Source organism: Pteropus medius, unplaced genomic scaffold, assembly GCF_902729225.1.
Source record: "Pteropus medius unplaced genomic scaffold, Ma_sr-lr_union100, whole genome shotgun sequence".
NCBI lineage: Eukaryota > Metazoa > Chordata > Mammalia > Chiroptera > Pteropodidae > Pteropus > Pteropus medius.
In genome coordinates, this window is record NW_024353905.1 from 2160810 (window position 1) to 2182313 (window position 21504).

A 21504-nucleotide genomic window follows, 5' to 3' on the forward strand; every position below is an offset into this window, starting at 1 on the left:
ATATGAGGTCTTTTTATAGCCATTTTATCTTTTGCTTTCTGGTAGCTCGGTGTTTTCATTACTTCCTTGTCCTTATGTTTCTGTTTTCTTTATTTTGGCTGGTTTTTGTGGGTTTTCCTTCTAGTCCTTCTTGTTTTATTTTATATACTTCAGTTCTGAATCTTTGGCATGTGGTTACCATTACGATTATGTAAAGGATGGTTATATATATACAGTCGTCCATTTTCTTCTGTGCATGCCTTATCTCCATTCCCCTTTTCAAATTGGATCTTTGAATCCTCCCCTTTTTAGTCTCTGTTGTGTATTTGTCCCTATGTATGCTGAATGTTCATTACTTTCTTGCTATAGCAAATGTCTTCTTGTTTAAGCTTGTAATGCCCTGTTCTTAGTAAGGGTTGTACTCCTCTGCTTCTATTTGCCTGATAGTGACTTTACTCCTAATTATGTTTTATTTTTTCATTTTGTTTTATGTGAGCTGACCCCTTTCAGTATTGCTGGTTATGCTGACCTTGTAATGGCTAGCATTACCTCAAATTTTTTTATGTCTGGAAAGGTCTTTATTTCTCCTTCATATCTAAAGGAGAGCTTAGCTGGTTATATTATTCTTGTCCGGTAGTTCCTTTCATTTAATGGTTTGAATATTTGATTTCACTCCTTTCTGGCTCATAAGGTTTGTGCTGAGAAGTATGATGACAATCCAATGGGTTTTCCTTAATAGGTTACTGTCTTCTTTTCCCTGGCTGCCCTGAGATTTCTGTCTTTGTCGTTGATTTTTGAGAATTTTAATACAGTAAATCATGGTAAAGGCCTTTTTGTGTTGAGATATTAGGGTGTTCTGTTGACTTCTTGAATTCTAAGCTCCAAGTCATTCCTTAGGTTTGGGGAATTCTCCTCAACTAATTGTCTGAAAATATTTTCTAATCCGTGCTCCTTTTCTTCCCCTTCGAGAATGCTTATTATTCTTGTTTCCTCTCCTGATGGTTTCAGCTAGTTCTTGTGTTTCTCTTTCATTATTTTTCATTCTTCAGTTTGTCTCTTCCTTCTGATTTATTTCTCGATTTCTGTCTTCAATATCACTAATCCTTTTTTCCATTTGGTCGACTCTATTTCACAGGCTTGCTATTTCATTTTTCAACTCTTGCATTGTTTTCTTTATCTCCATAAGTTCTATTCATTTCTTTTTGAGGGTTTCAATCTCCTTGCTAAAGATCTCATTCTGCTCATTTAGATGTTTTTTCAGTTCCTGAAATTGTTGATTTGCATAATTTTGGATCTCATTGAATTTTTTCAGAAATACCATCCTGAATTCTCTATCATTTAAGTCACACATTTCTATGTCTGTAAGCTTATTTTCTGGGGAACTTTATCTTTCTTTCTGAGCTGCCTTGTCACTTTGGTTGTTCATGGTATTAAATGGACTTTTTTCACATGGGTATTAATTGAAGTGTATTCTGATTTTTTTTTCACAAGGAAGTTTTATTATAAAGGTTTCTCTTTAGCCTGTTGCAAAGAAGGCATTTTTCTTTTGGTTTCCAGTAGATAACATCTAAGCCTCTTGGATCCCTGCTTTATATAAAGCCTCAATAATGTCTTTTTTTTTTCTTATAGATTTTTAATCACACTCCCTACCCTCAGTCTCAGTTCCTGTCAGTGTTAGTGACAGTTTTGGCAGTGTTTGCTCAGATTCCCCTGGGGCTCCATGGTGTTCGGTCTCAGAGTATATGTGGGAGGGTCCTTCTGGATTGGGGGATGCTGGCTATGGCTTAGACTCGTGTTTTGCAAACGTAGCTGGTAACAATCAACTTTTGTTTCTCTGCTGTCCCCATTCATTTGCTTTCTGCTCTAATGACTTGGTCGTGCCACAAATCGCATGGAGGTCACAGCTGTCCCAGGCAGGGCTGTTCAGGGAACTCGCCACACCTTCTCCCCTCACCCTCCTCCACAGGGAGCTCTGGCTGTAAGAGGCAGCTTCTTTGCTTTTCCCAATCCACTGCCTGACACTCAGGGTTCTGACCTGTGGTAGCTCCTATGCACAGATCCCACATTCAGATGTGCTGCTATGCAGAGTTAGGTGTTTTTTTTTTAATTAATTTTAGATTTTCATCTTATTGCTGTTTCAAGGGGAGAGATCTGGTGGTGTCCCTCATTCTACCATGTTTCTGATGTCACTCTCATGTTTTTAGTTCTTTCTCTTCTTCTACCCGGGTCATTTCTAGATTTTATCTTCAAACTTATTACTTCATTCCTCCATGTGGTCTGCGGTGTTTCCCATGCTCTCTAATGCATTCTTCATCTTATTTAATGAGTTCTTCAGCTCCAGAATTTCTATTTTTTTAATAGTTTCCATCTCTTTGGCAAAGTACTTTTGTTCATTGATTTTATGCCTGCAGTCATTGAAATGCCTTTCTGCTTTTTCTTTTTTCTTGTTGAGTTTTTTTCATAACTGCAACCTTGAATTCTCTGTCATTTACACAAGTCTTCTGTGTTTTTGAATTTACTTCCTGTAGACTTATTTTTTTCTTTTTGAACTACCTTGCTTCCTTGGATATTTATGGAAATTGATGGATTGTGTCTCTATCTGGGCCTTTGAGGTACTGAACTCTTTTCTTTTTTAAGTACTGCTTTGCTGTTAACAATTCAGCAGATAAATAGAGGTCTTTCTGTTTTTCACTTGATAGTGCTATAACAAGTTTTTGTTTTCTTTTACCTGCACTACTGGCACCTCTAGGATATTGGTAGGATGGTGTCACCTTGCTCATGAGAAATGCCCCATTTCCCCATAGTGGTATACATACCCTCTGTGTCTGGATTCTCTTGATTTCAGGGTACCACTACTGTGGTAGGATGTTGCAGCACATGGGGCTCCAGCTGTGAGAGTTCCTGGTCTTCCTCCTTGTAACCAGAGGCTTCCAGCCATGCTGTGCAATCTGACATATCTCTGCTGCCTCTAGTGGATTCTGCCTCTGCCAGGTTCTTCTGTGAGGGATGGGGTTGAAAGGGGTGAGTGGAGTTGGGTTCATGAGTATGCCTCTTTGTTTCCTTACTAGTAATGGAGGTTATTGTTCCATGGCTGCTACACTGCTGTGCTGCATCTTTGCCCCTATCACTGGGTTTTGCTGCAATGGACAGTGTCTACTTAGGCCAGTATGTTGCTTCTGCCCCTTAGGCCCTCTGGGCTGCTCTGTGAAGGTTAGGAGCCCAAATCCTCCACTCTTCTTTCATCAACTGTGGCCATAATGGGTACTGGACTATGTATGTGGCTTCCATCTCTGTCCTACCCCCGCATCCTTCCTCACCTGTTTGTTCTGATACACCCACTTTCAGACATCTCAATGCATGGATCCACCAGATGTGTTTCTGTGTTGAGCAGGGGATCCTTTGTTGAAATAAAGTTGTCTGACTTATTGTTACTTTAAGAAGAGAAACAAAATGATCTCTCACTCTGCCATGATGCTAATGTCACTACCACATCTTTAAGTGTGCTGTTCCTTATATAAGTGTGCAGAGATGTTTTTTACTCAATTGAAACATCCTGGTGGACTAGTGAGAACTGAAATGGACTAAGAGTGATGGCACCAAAATGGTATCATAAGAGACACTAATCTCCATCTCCCCACAAATATCAATAATTAGATAGATGTCCTTGAATAAAACAGCTCTGGAAGAGATCTGGAGTCCATTTAAGAAACTCCAGCAACACAGTGGAACAAAAAACTGGAGAATGGTCTCATAAAAAATGGAAGGAAAGCAGCTTGATTTTGCCTGCATCATCCCTTCTCCCTGGCCAGCACTGCTCAGTGCCAAGAGGTAACTCCCCAGCTAGAAAGAGTGCCCTTGACTGGGAAAGGGAGAGGTGACAAGTGACCAATTTCCACAGGTTTGGGGGGCAATGCACAAAATACCCACTTCATTTTCACCCCACTTAGAGACCAGGAAAGGTGAGATGTATAGAGAAGGGTAAGAACAAGAAAGAAAATCAGAGGCTACCAATATTAACAACATAATAGTTGCAGATAACCCCAGCAACTTTCTACACTAATGAAACCAATGGCCAGTATAACCATCATGGATGCTCTGCAGATTTTACTGGATTTTTGCACCACAAATGTTTGCACTAGCAGACACCAGCTACTTGAGTCACTCCTGGCTCTTTCCTCCACCTGCTAGAGCTGGGACCCACACTGACAGCCAGCCCAGGCCTCTGCATCTGTGCAAGGTCAAGACTACCACCTAGATCTCTGAAAATGTCCCTCACTGACATGCACACACTTAAGGGTAGCCCCTCTAGCTGTGCACCTGCATGCGCCTGGCCTGACTCCCAACACTGACCTCCACTGCCATGTACCCGTGGTGAGACTTAGCAGTCACAGTAGACTGAGGTGACATCTAGTGTTCTGGCAGCTCTATTTGCACCCAAAGTTGTATCCAGCCCTTGCATCCTGTCCTGGCTCCCACCACTATGTGTGTGTGTCTGTAACTGGCCCCTGCCACTACAAAGACACTTGTAGCTGGCTCCACATTCAATTGTGCATACCACCAGCTCTGGCAACCACTGCTGCCTCATGTGGTCTTAGGCACTGGACCTGGAGATGCCACATATCCCTGAGCTTGGCACCTTGTGCCACTTAACCTGGATTCATAGCTTGCTCCAGTTTGCTCCTACCTTCAGGTAAAGGTCTTTCCTTACCAATGTCAGTCGACAAGGTCTGGAAGAGGTGACTGCTTCTTCAAATGTGCAGACACCTATTTAAGACTACAGGAATCAGGAAGAATCAGGGAAACATGACACCACCAAAAAAAAAAAAAAGAAAAAAACACAGGAAACTTCCTGTAACTGATCCCAAAGAAATAGATATCCATGAATTGCTTGACGAATAAATCAAAATAATTATTATAAAGATGTCAGAGAGCTGTTAAAAAACATAGATAAACAATGTAAAAAATTAGGAAATGATACAAAAACAAAATGATAAGTTCAACAAAGAGATAGTAAACATGAAAAGAACAAAACAATAATTTTGCAGTCAAACAATGTAATGACTGAAGAATTCAATAGAGAGCTTCAATAACAGACTTGACCAAACAGAAGACAGAATAAATGAGCTCAAAGACAGATCAACTGAAATTATCTAATCAGAGGATAAAAAAGAATGAAAAGTAATGATAAGATGGATTGATTCAGAATTACTCAAACTTGTCTAGAAACATTTTGTCACTTGCTACTGTTGTAGAGAGTGTTTAAACATTTAACAGAGAATAGGAATAGATGAGGTTTCTGTCAACTCAGATTATATCATTAGGTGCAATCATGGAAAAGAGATGTGGTGGGAGGTGTGAGTGAAGGCCATTTATATGTTGTGCATTTCCTTTGAAGAATATTGAATACATTGTGTTTTGTCATTTATAAAAAATTCCATGGATTAACAAAAAATAAGGTAAATAAGTATTTGCTGAAAGGCATTCTGGTGAGTACTATTCAATTATTCATTGAATATATATTTATTACCACTAACTATATGCCAGATACTGAAGTAGATGCTGGAGTACTACATGAACAAAATATCTTTTGTCTATATCACTTTGGAACTTACAGTCTAGTAGGCAGAGACAGGCAACAAAAAATACATAGAAAATTAATAAAAAACAGGACAATACAAACTGTAAAATGTATTATGAAGGAAATTAAGAGGTAATGAAAAAAATAATTAGAGGGAGTCACTTAGGATGATCAAGTTTCTTTGAAGAGATTGCATTTGAGATGATATCTGAAAGATGAGAATGAACCAACAAAGACAAAAGATAAGTGAATAATAATCCAGGCAGAGGAATAAGTTCAAGACCCCAAAGAGAGAATGAATTTGTCATGTTGGAGGATCTAAGTGTGGTAGAGTATAGTGAATGAGAGGATGAGTAAGTGAAGAGATCTGAAAGATAGGCAGGGTCTTTTAAAGAATAAGGATGTTCAAACAAAATTTGTATTTATTAATATATTTCCATTTATTATTTTTAATCTCTCTTGTTCTCCCACCTGTTAGGAGTTTTTGGTTTGTTTGTTTGTTTGTTGTTTGTTTTTATAAGTATCACATAGCCTTGAATAAGCCTATGTCCATTCATGGTTGGGCAAATGCAATTTTAGCTTGTGTGCTAGCTAAAGCTGACCTGGATTTTGTTTTTTGAGTTGGTCAGCTTTTTTTTTTAATTGACATTTAATATATTAGTTTCAGATGTACAGCATAGTGGGCTGTAAAGTACAACAGAGGGAATATAGTCGATAATATTATAATAACCTGGATTTTATTGAGAGGTCTAGGAAAGCCATTGAGAAGTTTAAAGCCAAGGAGAAACATTATTTGATTTATGTTTTAAGAAGATTCTTTAGGCTACCGGGTGGGGTTGAGACTGTAAGAGACAAGGATAGAGGCAGGGAGACCAGTTATAAGGGAGGCCTACCAGTCCAGGAGTCTCTTTTTTTTCTAGCTTTGTTGAAATATAACTTACATATAGCATCATATAAGTTTAAGGTGTACAACATAGTGATTTGATGTATGTATATATTGTGAAATGATTACCATAATAAGGTTAATTAACACATCCATCACCTTATATAGTTACTTTTTTTTTGCATATGGGGTGACAAGTTTTAAGATTTACTCTCTTAATAACTTCCAAGTATATGATACGGTATCGTTAACTATTATCACCATGTTGTATGTTACATCACCATAAATTAGTCGTAACTCGAAGTGTATATCCTTTGACCACCTTCACATATTTCCCCCTTAGCCCCAACCCCTGGCAACCACTAATTTATTCTCTATTTCTATGATATCATTTTTTTTAAGATTCCACATATAAGTGAGATCATACAGTGTTTGTCTTCCTCTGTCTGACATTTCACTTAGCATAGTGTCCTCATGGTCCATCTATGTTACTGCAAATGGAAGGGGTTCCACTTTTTTGTGGCTGAAACACACCACACACACACACACACACACACACACACACACACAATCATATACAATATGGGAAAGGAGAATTCCACCCTATTCCAGAGATTGTTATTTGTGCCAGATTGGCTGTTTTGTTAGTCTCCATTATAATTGTGGGCTATTCTCCATTTAGAGATGCTGATGATCTGACAGCTGTAATGATTAAAGAAACAAAAGTATTCTAACTTTCTCTTTCTCTGTATGCTTCCATTCTTACTTTGCTTTGATTTACCCTCGGTCTCATAGAAGTACCGTTTTAACTTTGTAGATTATTTTACTATTACTCTTTTAACCATGACAAATACAGGGAACATTCTCCAATATTTTAATTTGAAAGATCTTGTCACCACATTTTCTTATTCCTTTTTACAGATATGTGTACAAGTTGTTTCTTTTTAACTTGCTACATTAAATGTGGTAGAGATTGCAATTTAAGAAACTGGTAACCTACTTGAAAATCTTACTTTTACTGGTTACTTTCTGTCCAAGAAGCTCTTTAGGAGGAATGTATTTTAGGAAACACTTTATCAATGTCTTTTTGCTATTGAAAAATTTATTTCTTATAGCTTTATTGAAGTAAAACTTACATACCATAAAATGCACCCATTTTAAGCTTATAGTCTAATGGGCTTGGGTAAAGGTAGTTACCAACCAATAGTCAAATTTTAGAACACCTTTATTATCGTAAAACTTTCCATTGGGGAGTCCATAGGCCTTGTTTTTGTTTGTTTTGTTTTGTTTTGTTTTGTTTTACTCTTTTCAGAGGAAACCTACCTGCATTCATAGAAACAACCTGAGTATTTATTATTATAAAGCATATACTTAGGTTTAGCTGACATAGCTTCACTGTAACATTTGTTTTAGTTCTGTATTTTGTCTCATAGTTTAATAGTGGAGATAGTCAGGAAAACAAATACTAGCATTTAAGTATTATAGGTTCCAGATGATTAACACCTTCATTATGGTTGTAATAAGGCTACAAATAAAGCAATGATATGTCTACTGAGGCAAAGAATAGGATGACATAAGGAATGTTTGACTTGTCTTGAAAAATTGGATTTGGGTAGGCTGCAGATTGGAATACTGTAGATAGATGACACTTTATGAATAAAAATATAGAATAATGAAATAACTTAACCTGCTTCAAGGCCTTGTAAGCAGTTCCACGAGGCCGGGCCATAGATGGCAAGAGAGAGATGGAGTGAAATATAAGAAGGGGACCAAATTACAGAGGACTGTGTATGTTTTAATTGGGAGTTTTTATCTTTATAGGTAGTAGACAGTCACTGATGAGTTTAAAGCAATTGATATGTCTAACTTTAATAAGATTAGGCTTTATGGAACAGCTATATGGAAGCTGGATGGGAAGAACTGAGGATGTCATCAGGAAGATTAGTTAGGAAATCACTGCTGTGGTCCAGGAAGAGATGGCTTCTAAATGAGAGCAGCAGCTGTAGAAGTGGAGAAGAGTTGGGTTTGAGAGATATATTGAGATCGATTCAACAGGATTTGATGAGATTGGATGTGGAAGATGAGGGAAAGTAAAGTTAAGAATGACTTAGATTTTTGACTGTGTGGATATGGGAGTCATTCACTGAGATGGGGACACCATGAAAGAGTTGGCTCTGTGATGTGTCTGAGGCAATATTCATCAGTTGAGAAATAGTAGATGCCAACAGAAGTGGTTACTCATAGCTTTGGGGAGTGCCAGGGAAGAAAGGATTCTAAGGTGAAAGTAAGTATACCACTGAAATGGCTAATCAGAGGCCGGGAGGGAGGCAAGTGAGCCTTCCATTGGGCTGATGAATTTTGAGAACTAGGATGTGCTGAGGGACTGGAAATCAGTATAAGTAGTAAAAGCTGGTTCAGTGGCAGAGGTCAAGAAGCAGAAGGATAGGACCATGTAGTAAGAATAGTTTCAGTGAATGAAAAGAGAAACTAGCATTTGTTAAGTCCTTTGTTATGTCAGGTGCCACCTGTGTTATCTGAATAAGACAGATATTAACTTCTCTGAGCCTAGGTAATAAATCTCTTAAGTGTGGGCACAATCGAATCACCCGCCCATTGGTAACCACTAGTCTATTGTACATGTCCATGAATCTCTGTGTGTTTGTCCTGTTCGTTTCTTGATTTAAGGTTTATATCACACATGTAAGTGATATCACGTGATTTTCAACTTCTTCTGTCTGGCTTATTTCGCTTAGCATGATGATCTCGAGGTCCATCCATGTTGTTGGAAATGGCAGTATTTCATTTCTTCTTATGTCTGAGTAATATTCCATTGTATATATGTACCACCACTTCTTTAGCTAATCATCTATAGTAGAATACTTAGGTTGCTTCCATGTCCTGGCCACTGTGAATAATGTCGCTATAGACATTGGTGTGCAGATATCTTTTCGGATATGGGTTTTCAAGGCTTTGGGATAAATACCAAGTAGAGGGATTGCTGGATCATATGGTAGATCAATTCTTAGATTTTGAGGAACCTCCATACTGTTTTCCATAGTGTTTGTACCAATTTGCAGTCCCACCAACAGTGTATGAGGGTTCCTTTATCCCCGTATCCTCTCCAACAGTTGTTATTACTTGTCCTATTGATAATAGCTATTCTAACAGGTGTGAGATGGTACCTCAATGTGGTTTTGATTTGCATTTCCCTATAGCTAGTGATGTTAGCATCTTTTCAAATATTTGTTGGCCATTTGTATGTCCTCTAGAGAGAAGTGTCTGTTCAGGTCCTCTGCCCATTTATTAATTGGATCATTTGTGTTTTTTGTTGTTATTGAGTTGTATGAGTTATTTGTATATTTTGGATATTAAATCCTTATCAGAGGCATTGCTTGCAAATATATTTTCCCATTCGGATGGTTGTCTCTTTACCTTGTTGACAGTTTCTTTTGCTGAGCAGAGCTTTTTAGTTTGATGTAGTCCCATTCACTTATTTTTGCTTTTAATTCCCTTGCTTTTGAGGTCAAATTCATAAAATCCTCTTAAGTCCAAGATCCTTGAGTTTAGTTCCTGTTTTTTCTTCTATGCATTTTAATGTTTCAGGTCTTATATTTAAGGTCCTTAATCCATTTAGAGTTAATTTTGGTGTGTGGTGATAGAAAATAGTCTAGTTTCATTCTTTTGCAGATGGCTTTCCAGTTTTCCCAGCACCATTTATTGAAGAGGCTTTCCTTTCTGCACTGTATGTTTTTGGTTTTTTTTGTTCGAAAATTATTTGTCCATATCAATATGAGTTTACTTCTGGACTCTCGATTTGGTTCCACTGGTCCATGTGTCAGTTTTGCTGCCAGTACCATGGCGTTTTGATTATTGTCACTTTGTAGTATAATTTGAAGTCGAGCAGAGTGATGCCTCCAGCCTTGTTCATTTTTCTAAGGCTTTGGCAATTTGGGGTCTTTTGTGCTTTCATACAAATCTGATGATTTTTTGTTCTATTTCTTTAAAAAATTCTGATGGGATTTTGATGGGGATTGCATTAAATCTGTATAATGCTTTAGATAATATGGTTATTTTAACTGTTGATTCTTTTGATCCAAGAACACGGAATATCTTTGCATTTTTTTTGTATCTTCTTCGATTTAATAGAATCTTGTAGTTTTCATTATATAGGTCCTTCACATGTTTTGTTAAATTTATTCCTAGATATTTTATTCTTTTTGTTGCAATTGCAAAAGGAATTATTTTTCCTATTTTTTTTTTCTGACACTTCATTGAGTATAGGAATGCTATGGATTTTTGAATGTTGATTTTGTATCCAGAGACTTTACTGTATTCGCTTACTGTTTCTAGTAGTGTTCTTGTGAAGTCTTTAGGGTGTTCTATATAGAGAATCAAGTCATCTGCAAATAGTGACAGTTTGACTTCATTTCATATTTGGATGCATTTTATATCTTTCTCTTTTTTGATTGCACTTGCTAGGACCTCCAATGTTATATTGAATAAGAGTGGTGATAGTGGACAGCCTTGCCTTATTCCTGATCTTAGAAGGAAGGTTTTTAGTTTTTCACCATTAAGTATACTGTTGACTGAGGGTTTGTCATGTATGGCCTTTATTATGTTAAGATACATTCCTTCTATACCGATTTTGTTAAGTGTTTTGATCATAAATCGATGCTGTATCTTGTTGAAGGCTTTTTCTGCATCTATTGATATGATCATATGATTCTTATTTTTTAATTTGTTTATGAGCTGTATCACATTCATCGATTTCCGTATGTTGAACCATGCCTGTGCCCCTGGGATGAAGCCCACTGTATCATGGTGAATAATCTTTTTAATATGTTGCTGTATTCTTTTCGTCATTATCTTTTTTAGGATTTTTGCATCTGTGTTCATAAGAGATATTGGTCTGTAGATTTCTTTTTTTGCATTATCTTTACCAGGTTTTGTTATCAGGGTAATATTCGCCTCATAAAATGATAGTAATAAATGTTATGTCTTCTTGGCACATGATTTCCTTTATGATTATGACTTGTCCCTCAGTATATTTCTTTACCTTTTTTATTTTGAAGTCTAGTTCATCTGATATTAGTACCACTATTTCCACTTTTCTCTGAATGCCATTTCCTTGAAATATTATTTTCCACCCTTTCACTTTGAGTCTATATTTGTGTTTGCAGTGGAGATGTGTCTCCTGGAGGCACCATATGGTCGGGTTTGCTTTTGATGTATTCTGCAACTCTGTGCCTTTTTATTGGCAAGTTCAGTCCATTTATATTTAATGTGATTATTGAACTATGAGGTCTTCTTATAGCCATTTCATTTTTTGCCTTCTGGTAGCTTGGTGTTTTCATTGCTTCCTTGTCCTTGTGTTTCTGTTTTCTTTATTTTGGTTGGCTTTTGTGGGTTTTCCCTCTGCTCTTTCTTGTTTTACATTATATACTTCAGTTCTGAATCTTTGATGTGTGGTTACCATTATAAATATGTAAAGGATAGTTACATATATATATATATGTATATATATATATGTGTATATATACATACACACACACACATATACATACACATATATATACACACACAAACACATACACACATACACACACATACATACATACATACAGTTGTCCATTTTCTTCTGTGTGTGATTTATTTCCATTCTCCTTTGTGAATTTGGATCTTTGAATCCTCCTCTTTTCAGTAATTGTTATCTGAATTTGTCCCTATGTATGCTGAACATTCATTACTTTCTTGCTATAGCAAATCTCTTCTTACTGTTTAAGCTTATAATGCCCTGTTTTTAGTAAGGGTTGTACTCCTCTGTTTCTATTTGCCTAATAGTCACCTTACTCCTAGTCTCCTAGTTATGGTATTTTTTTTTTTTTGGTTATTTTCTTGTAGGTGATCTTACTCCTTTCAGTATTTCCTGTAGTGCAGGCCATGTAGTGGAGAATTCCTTCAATTTTTGTATGTCTGGAATGTCTTTATTTATCCTTCATATCTAAAGGAGAACTTAGCTGGATACAATATTGTCTTTCACTTAATACTTTGAATATTTGATTCCACTCCTTCCAGGCTTATAAAGTGTGTGCTGAGAAGTCCGACAATAGTCTAATGGATTTTTCTACATAGGTTACCGTCTTCTTCTCCCTAGTTACTTTGAGAATTCTGTCTTTTTCGTTGATTTTTTGATAACTTTAATACAATGTGTCTTGGAGAAGAACTTTATGTGGTGAGATAATTGGGAGTTCTGTTGACTTCTCGAATTCCAAGCTCCAGCTCATTCCTTGGATTTGGGAAATTTTTGTCAACTATTTGTCTGAAAATGTTTTCTAATCCCTGCTCCTTTTCTTACCCTTTCAGAATGCCCATTATTCTTACATTTCCTGTCCTGATGGTATCTGCTAGTTCTTGTATTTCTCTTTCATTTTTTTTAATTCTTCAGTTTCTCTCTTCCTCCTTCTGATTTACTTCTAGATTTCTGTCTTCGATATCACTGATCCTTTCCTCCATTTGGTCAACTCTATTTCCCAAGCTTGCTCTTTCATTTTTCAACTCTTGCAGTGTTTTTTTTTATCTCCAGTTCTATTTGGTTCTATTTTTTTTAAAATGAATTTATTTATATTAAAATTAGTTTCAGTATACAGTACATTGATTTGAACTTCTATAATTTCATAAGCGATACTAATTGCTCCTCAACTTCCCCTTGTCCTCTACTTAGCCATCATATTAATGGTAACTGCATTCCCTCTTCCATGCTCCCCCTGCCCAACTATCAACTACTAATATGTACATCTTTAACCCTTCATCCCTTTCCCCAGCCTTCCAACACTCGTCCCCTCTGTCCGTCTCCAAATTGTCCACTATATTTGTGAGTCTGTTTTTGATTAGTTTGTTCTTTTTGTTCCTTAGTTATCATATATAAGTGAAATCCTATGGTATCTTTCTTTGTCTGACTTATTTCACTCAGCATAATAACCTCAGGTCCATCCATGTTGTTGCAAATGGTAGGATTTCATTTTTTAATGGCTGAGTTATATTCCAATGTATATGTGAACCATAATTTCTTTATCCAATCATCCATTGTTGGGCATTTAGGTTCCTTCCATATCTTGGCTATTGTAAATTTTGCTGCTATGAATATTGGAGTACATAGATCTTTACGAATTATTGTTTTGTTATTCTTTGGATAAATACCCAGAAGTGCAATTTCTGGGTCAAAAAGTATATCCATTTTTAATTTTTTGAGGAATTTTCATATTGTTTTTCATAGCAGCTATACCAATTTGCAATCCCACCAACAATGTATGAGGGTTCCCTTTTCTTCCCATCCTCACCAACACTTGCTGTTTTTTGATTTATCGATGACAGCCATTCTGATAGGTTTCAGGTGATATCTCATTGTGGTTTTAATTTGCATTTCTCTGATGATTAGTGACCTTGAGCATCTTTTCATATATCTGTTAGCCATCTGTATTTCCTCTTTGGAGAGGTATCTGTTCAGGTCATCTGCCCATTTTTTAATTGGATTGTTTGATTTTTTATTGTTCAGTTGTATAAGTTCTTTATAAATTTTGGATATTAACCCCTTATCAGATGTATCATTAATGAATATCTTAAAAATATGGAACATTTCACAAATTCGCATATCATCCATGTGCAGGGGCCATGCTAATCTTCTCTGTATCATTCCAATTTTAGTATACGTGCTGCCAAAGCGAGCACCTATTCTGTTCTTTTTGAGGGTTTCAGTCTCCTTGCTAAAGTTCTCATCATGCTCATCTAGTCATTTTTTCAATTCTTGAAATTGTTTATATGACTCGTTTTAAATTCACTGAATTTTTTCAGAAGTACAATCCTGAATTATATGTCATTTAAGTCACATATTTTATGTCTGTAAGCTTATTTTCTGGAGATTTTTCTTTTTCTTTCTGAGATGCCTTTTCACCTTGGTTATTCATGGTGTTTAATGGACTATTTCTCTACTTGGGCATTAATGGAAATGCATTTTGCTTTTTCTCCAGAAAGAATATTTATTATATAAAGTTCTCTCTTTAGCCTGTTGCAAAGAAGGCGCTTTTCTTTTGGTTTCCAGTAGCTGGTGTCTAAGCCTCTTGGATCCCTGCTTTATATAAAGTCTTAGTAATGCCTCTTTATTTTCTCGTAGATATCTAATTACTCTTGCTACCCTCATTCTCAGTCCCTGTCAGTGTCAGCGACAGTTTCGATAGCGTTTGCTCTGATTCTCCAGGGACTCTTCACTTTTCAGACTTGGAGGACATGTGAGGATCAGTCTTCTGGATTGGGGGTTGGGGGCTGCAGCTCAGCCTCAGTTTTGCAACCGTGGCTGATAAAAATCAACTCTGCCATCCCGCTTCTCTGCTTTCTGCCCTGATGACTGCGCCTTGCCGCTAGCTGCATGGAGCTCACAGCTGTCCCAGGCAGTGCCGTTCAGGAAATTTCCCGCACCTTCTCCCCCTGTCACTCCCATAGGGAGCTCAGGTGGCTGGGAGAGGCAGCTTCCCTATTTCTCACAGTCCACCACCCAACACCAGGGGTTCTGACCTGTTGTAGTTCTTATGTGCAGATCCCATGCTCAGACATGCTGGTGTGCAGTTTGGGTGTTTTTTGTTGAATTTTAGATGTTCCGCTTATTGTTGTTTCAAATTGAATGATCTGGAGATGTCTCTCACTCTGCCATGTTTCTCCAGACTTCTTCATACTTTGTTTATCCAATTGTCTGTTGATGGGCATTTAGGTTGCTTCCATATCTTGAGTATTGTAAATTTTGCTGCCACGAATATTGAGGTGCATAGATCTTTACAAATTATTGTTTTGGCTTTCTTTTAATAAATACCCAGAAGTACAATTGTTGGGTCCAAAGATATATCCATTTTTAATTTTTTGAGAAACCTCCAGACTGTTTTCTGTAGCAGCTGTACCAATTTTCTATCCCACCAACAATGTATGAGGGTTCCCTTTTCTCCGTATCCTCACCAACACTAGTTAATCTTTGATTTATTGATGATAGCTGTTCTGACAGGTGTGAGGTGACATCTCATTATGGTTTTAAGTTGCATTTCTCTGATGACTAGTGAACTTGAGCATCTTTTCATATGTCTATTGGCCATCTGTATTTCCTCTTTTGAGAAGTATCCGTTCAGATCTTCTACCCATTTTTTAATTGGATTGGTTGTTTTTGTTTTTGTTTTTTTTGTATCATTAGCAAATATCTTCTCCCAAACTGTTGGTTGTCTTTTTGTTTTGTTGATGGTTTCCTTTGATGTAGTCCCATTTGTTAATTTTTGTTTTGTTTCCCTTGCCCAAGGAGATATATCCGAAAAGAAATTCCTGTTAGTAATATCAGAGAGTTTACTGCCTATGCTTTCTTCTAGAAGTTTTATGGTTTTGGGTCTTAACATTTAAATCTTTAATCCATTTTTAGCACATTTTTGTATATGTTGTAAGAAGGTGGTCCAGCTTCTTTTTTTGCATGTATCTGTTCAATTTTCCCAGCACCATTTATAGAAGAGACTGTCTTTATCACATTGTATATTCTTACCTCCTTTGTAATTTATTAAGTGGGAATATAGGTGTGGATTTATTTCTGTGCTCTCTATTGTGTTCCATTGATCAATGTATCTGTTTTTATGCCAGTACCATGCTGTTTTGATTACTGTAGCCTTGTAGTATAGTTTGATATCAGGTAATGTGATACCTTCAACTTTGTTCTTCTTTCTCAAGATTGCCTTGGATATTCGGGGTTTTTTTATGGCTCCATATAAATATTAGGATTATTTGTTCTAGCTCTCTGATAAATACCATTGGTATTTTGATATGGATTGCATTGAATCTATAGATTGCTTTTGTTATTATGTCCATTTTAACGATGTTTATTCTTCCTACCCATGAACACGGTATATGCTTCCATTTATTTGTATCTTCTTCAATTTCCTTTTTCAATGACTTATAATTTTCTGAAAACAGGTCTTTTACCTCCTTGGTTAATTCGATTCCCAGGTATTTTATAGTTTTCAATACAAGTGTAAATGAGATTGTTTTCTTAATTTGTCTTTCTGAAAAAAATAAAAAGCTGTTATTACTTTTTAAATCTTTGTCACTTTCCTCTCTCCCTATCGGAGGTTATGAATTCCAATGCTTTTGATTGAGGCCATTCATGCACTTTTGTGAGGTAAATGAGTGAAGTAGGCAGGCAAATACATTATTCGTCTAAAGGAGATAACTTATTCTTGTCGCACTGGGATGAAGTTTCTAGCATTTCCAGATCTTATTTTTCAAGTTAATATGAAAATCTATGTTGTTGTACATAAATAATTCCAAATATGGATACTCATTATTATTTTTTAAAATATTTGGACAAACAAATCAAAACAAAACAAAACAAAAACAAAAACAAAAAACAAACAAAAAAACAACCTAAAATGTCACCCCATTAAATTTAATAAAAACAACCTAAAAACAACCTAAAAGCAATCTAAAAAAACAAAACTACTTTCTGGCTAATGGGCCTCCAGCTTGCAACCTCTGATTGAATGAAATCCAAATTTCTTAAACTTGAATTTGATATCTTATTTTTTTAGAAAACATTGTTTTCTTCTCTCATAGTGGTATCAATCAAACTTCTTGGTTGCAGACCATTGAAACCATTCTGTCTGACTTTAGCAGATGAAGAATTTCTAGAAGGGGTACTGAGTAACTGGTAGAATTATTAGGGATCCTGGGGAATCAAATTTAGAAAACAAGCAAAAACCAAGCACTATCACCATAATTTCACTGTATGAGCCATCTGACATAGATACTGATGTTGCGACCACAGATACTGAATGCCACAGCTGGCACCAATGCCATCTCTGTCAATGGTCCTTGCCATTGGGATTATTACAACTGCTATTTCTTAAAAAATGTACACTTTTCTCTTTTTGTTTCATTGCATCATCTCCTCCAGAATCAAATGTCCTGGGCAGGAGAAACCATGTGATTAGCTGGATTCAGGTTATGTACCCATCCATCATGCTTTAGCAGCCTGAGGATGGGTTAAAGTAAGTATCTGCATCTGTGCTCATCCTTTCTTCATTCTCTCTTGTCATGATGGAAGAAGAGATTCTTCTTTATATGGCCAATCATTTAGTTGTGCATTAGATCCTACTCCTGCCTTCTTAGAAACCTTACTTTTTCTTTCTTTTATATCTTCAACTTCTCTGTTTCTATAGAAGCTTCTTTATCAGTAAATATACATGCTGTAGTCTCTCCTATCTTAAAAAAATTAAATCACCCCTCTCCCCATTAACAAACTAGTAAATCCATGCATTCTCTTCAGCCATATTTCTCAAAAAGTTGTATACATTCACTGGGTATTGCCTCAGCTCTCATTTACTCAACCTACCAGTCTTGCTTCAGCCCACAACACTCTACAAAAACTGTCTTTGTAGAGGTTATCAGTGACTTCCTTTTTACTCAGTGGACACATGTCAGTGCTCACTGTCTATTTCTAAATACAATTTGATGGGGTTCATTACTCCTTCCTTCTTAAAACATTAACTAGTGTCCTTAATAGCTTCCTCAATTATATTCTTGCAACTCATTATCCTCATTATAGTCAATAAGATCTTTTCAAATTAGACATCATTATTAACCAATGTCACCCCATTAAATTTAATAAAAAATAAAGAAAACACATTAGACATCAGATCATTTTACCCCTGAATCAGAATCTTTCTTCAAAAACTTCCCATTGCTCTTGGAATGAAGTTCAGACTTTTTACGAAGGCCCATCTAGAAAAGCCCTGAATTTTCAAGGACAGAAAGGAAGGAAGGAGAGGTGAAACAATTTTGAAAATCTATAAACAAATAATGGTTTTCCTTTTAATTATCTCTACCCCTCTAACATCATCTTGTATCACTCTTTCCTTTACTCACTTTATTCCAGCCATATTGTTCCTCTTGTAATGGTTTGATGTTCTATGATCCTTTTTATATCAAGGCCTTTGTACTTAACTGTTCTCTTTGCCTGGTATGCTCTCTATCCAATTCTTCACCTCCTTTTTCTTAATTCCTACTCATCTTTTTTTTTTTTTTAAACTCAAAGATCATGTTGTCACTGAAACTGTCTCTAACCCCTGAACTTGGTCAGGGCTCCCCATGGTTCATTCTCATTGCACTTTGTACTTCTCATTTTTAGCACATATAATATTTTAGTTAATTAGTGTTAATTTTTAGCATCTACCTTCCCCCATTAGACTTGCCTTCCCTGAGAGCAAGGACTATTTTTGTTTTATTTATCAAAATACTTAAAAATTGTTTGTCCACATGGTTGACATTCAGAAAATACTGGTCGAATCAATTAATAGGTATCCCTAAAGCACTTATAGGTTTTAGTACAGAATAGATACTCAGTAAATACCTGTTGAATGAATGAATGCATAGATGAAGGTATGATGTTCTAAGTTGTTATGCTAGTCCTATAAACTGCATCTTAGTCTAATAACTAATCTTAGTCCTGTTTACTCCCATGACTTTGAAGGATCCATAAGGCTATCAGTCTAATTCAGAATGGCTTTCTTTTCAGATATCTAGTTTGTGCTTAGACCGATGGGATTCAAAAGAAAGAGAATATTCTTTCTCTGTTTATTGGGGGAATATGAACACTTATGAAACAAAAAAGGACAATCTAAGATGTGTATGATAAACAATATAAAAGCATGGCAGTATCGTATCATTGAAAAAGTCCTGGACAAGAGGATTGAAGACCTCATTTCTAATTAGACATGGTTGATTTTCATCTCTGGCCTATTTTCTCATGCTCTTTTTTTCACTCCTCTTCCTGGTAGCTTATTTTAACAACTTTATAAAACAGATTTATGTTTTGCTATAATTTTGCTTATCATGGGCTTTTACTGTCTCTCCTTTTAACAATCTGTTTTAACCATTTTTTCCTTACTCTTTGTAGCCCGAAAATTATTCTTCGTGACAGGACAAAAAAAAAAATGAAGTAAAATGGAAGGTGAGGAACAACTTTCCCTATGTCATTTATCAAATTTATACCACTAACCTTGTGCATTTTTTCTACCCATTCCTTGCTTATTTTTCTCTGAATATAACCAAAGCATGGTTTTTCATTACCCATATTATTATTTTTGCATGCCTTGCGTGCATACTGGGCCTTATTCATTTATACTCCTTTGAATTATGGAGAGAGATCAGCTCCAGTTTCTTTTCACAGTAAATGGTAGAGGAAACTATCTGGAGCAGAGATAAAGAAAGAAGAGATAAAGTGATTTGTAGAAAAGACAGTAATACTTATAGAGTAGTTGTAAAAGTTTAAATGTGTCAGTAAATGTCAAGTGTTTGGAATAATGCTTATCACATAATAAATACTTAATAAATGTTGGCTAGTACTCTTTGAATGGTAACTATGATGCTGGTTACATCAGTAAGGGTTCCAGCAGAAAAATAAATGCCACACTCATATTGAGTAATTTGAGGACAGTTTGATAATGGAACTACTTACAAAAATATGAACAAGGGATAGGGAAACCACAAAGGATAATGTAATACTCTGGGAATAATAGCAGTATGTGCTATTAATACCCCTAGGCTTAAAAGGGTACAAGTAGGAAGTGATTCCTGTAACTCAGAATGAGTAGCCGCAGCTATTAGAGTGGGCTGTGATATTTGGTTGAAGGAAGTAGCCAGCTTATAAGCATCTTGCAGGGTAGAAGCTGGGAGAATAAATGTCTCAACCACATTCTACTCTCTCCTTCCAAATTCTTGCTGGTACCTCTAATTGGCTAAACCTCAACCAAAAGCAAGAGAAGAATGGAGCCTGTTGATGGAGTACATATAAGTACATGTAAGTTAGCCTCCTGAGACACAAAGCAGGATGGAGACAGGTGAGAGGTGGATCTTGGATCTGGAAGACAAAACAAAAAATACCACCATAATTATGACATAAGTATTGAAGGTATAATCTTTTAGGTATAGAAGATAAGCTGTAAGGATTTATGGTGTGACGAAAAAGTCACCTGTACAAACATATAGAGATTTCTGTGAGAAGATATATATTTAAGTGCACACATAAAAGTCACCCACTTTGCCTCAGGGTTTAATTAATGACCCTAACCCAGAACGCAGCTCTGATGGAAGCTTGTATATATACCTATAAAGGTTATACTTATCTTTCTCTAGACATTTTTCAGTCATAATACCTCAGACATGTCTTGAAATTCTCTTTGTACCTTTTTAAAGCGGCAGCTATATTGCTGGTATTTAAGAGATGACTCAGGAAGGAGGTATATAAAAGAGAGAAGGTTGTTTCACCAGCTGGTACTAGAAAAACATCAGGCTTAAATAGTCAACCTTGTACACCTCTCTTCCTCCACCACTATCTTTCCTACTATTCCACTCTTCTATTACCAAGGACCGATAATAATACTAATGATAATAATTAAGAGATAAATTGTGCTAGAAGACTTTAGAGAACTCTGATTTGTTAGAAATCAAGGACAGTTTTATGAGCAAAATGAAATGTGAGCTAGGCTTTTAAAAATATGTAAAAACAGTATTTTTGTATTTTCGTATCTCCTTTTATTTTTTATATGATTTAAAAGATAAATGCATAAACAATAATTATACATCTATGTTAATGGGAACACAGTGGATAAACATGTACTTTTCCACATGTATAAAGATATCCTTTGTTGCTGCTGTTGTTATTAATAGTACAACTTATATATTTCAAGAGGACACAAAATTAGCATTTACAATCTTTTAAGATAAACTACTTTTGAATGGGAGCTTGGTCTCTAGTACTTTGAGGTTCACAAGACATATCTAGAAAACTTACTACTGTGAAAAATGAAGACTGCTGAGATCAAATGGGAGAAGGGACTGTGTGTGTGTATTGATTACTATCTGTCCTTCAAACATTGGAAAAGGTTTCATATTTTGTTTATTTAAATATCATTAGGCACAGAAGCTTTTGCAGGACAACTTTGATGATATATGAATTTTGTCATTTTGCTAGCACTGACATGGCTCTCAGGTC

The 21504-nt window shown here is 36.1% G+C and overlaps 1 protein-coding gene and 1 non-coding gene across 2 annotated transcripts in view; one reads left to right on the plus strand and one right to left on the minus strand.

The window, feature by feature from the left end:
- The window catches only part of KLF8 (KLF transcription factor 8), a 240494-nt gene that overhangs the window by 32511 nt on the left and 186479 nt on the right, over positions 1–21504 (plus strand). The window contains 1 exon segment of the mRNA XM_039851375.1: positions 19408–19461. Coding sequence (XP_039707309.1) covers positions 19455–19461 — 7 coding nt within the window. The 5' untranslated portion in view covers positions 19408–19454.
- On the minus strand, positions 14059–14165 carry LOC120593593 (U6 spliceosomal RNA). Its single transcript, XR_005650397.1, has one exon. It is a non-coding gene; the product is annotated as a U6 spliceosomal RNA (small nuclear RNA).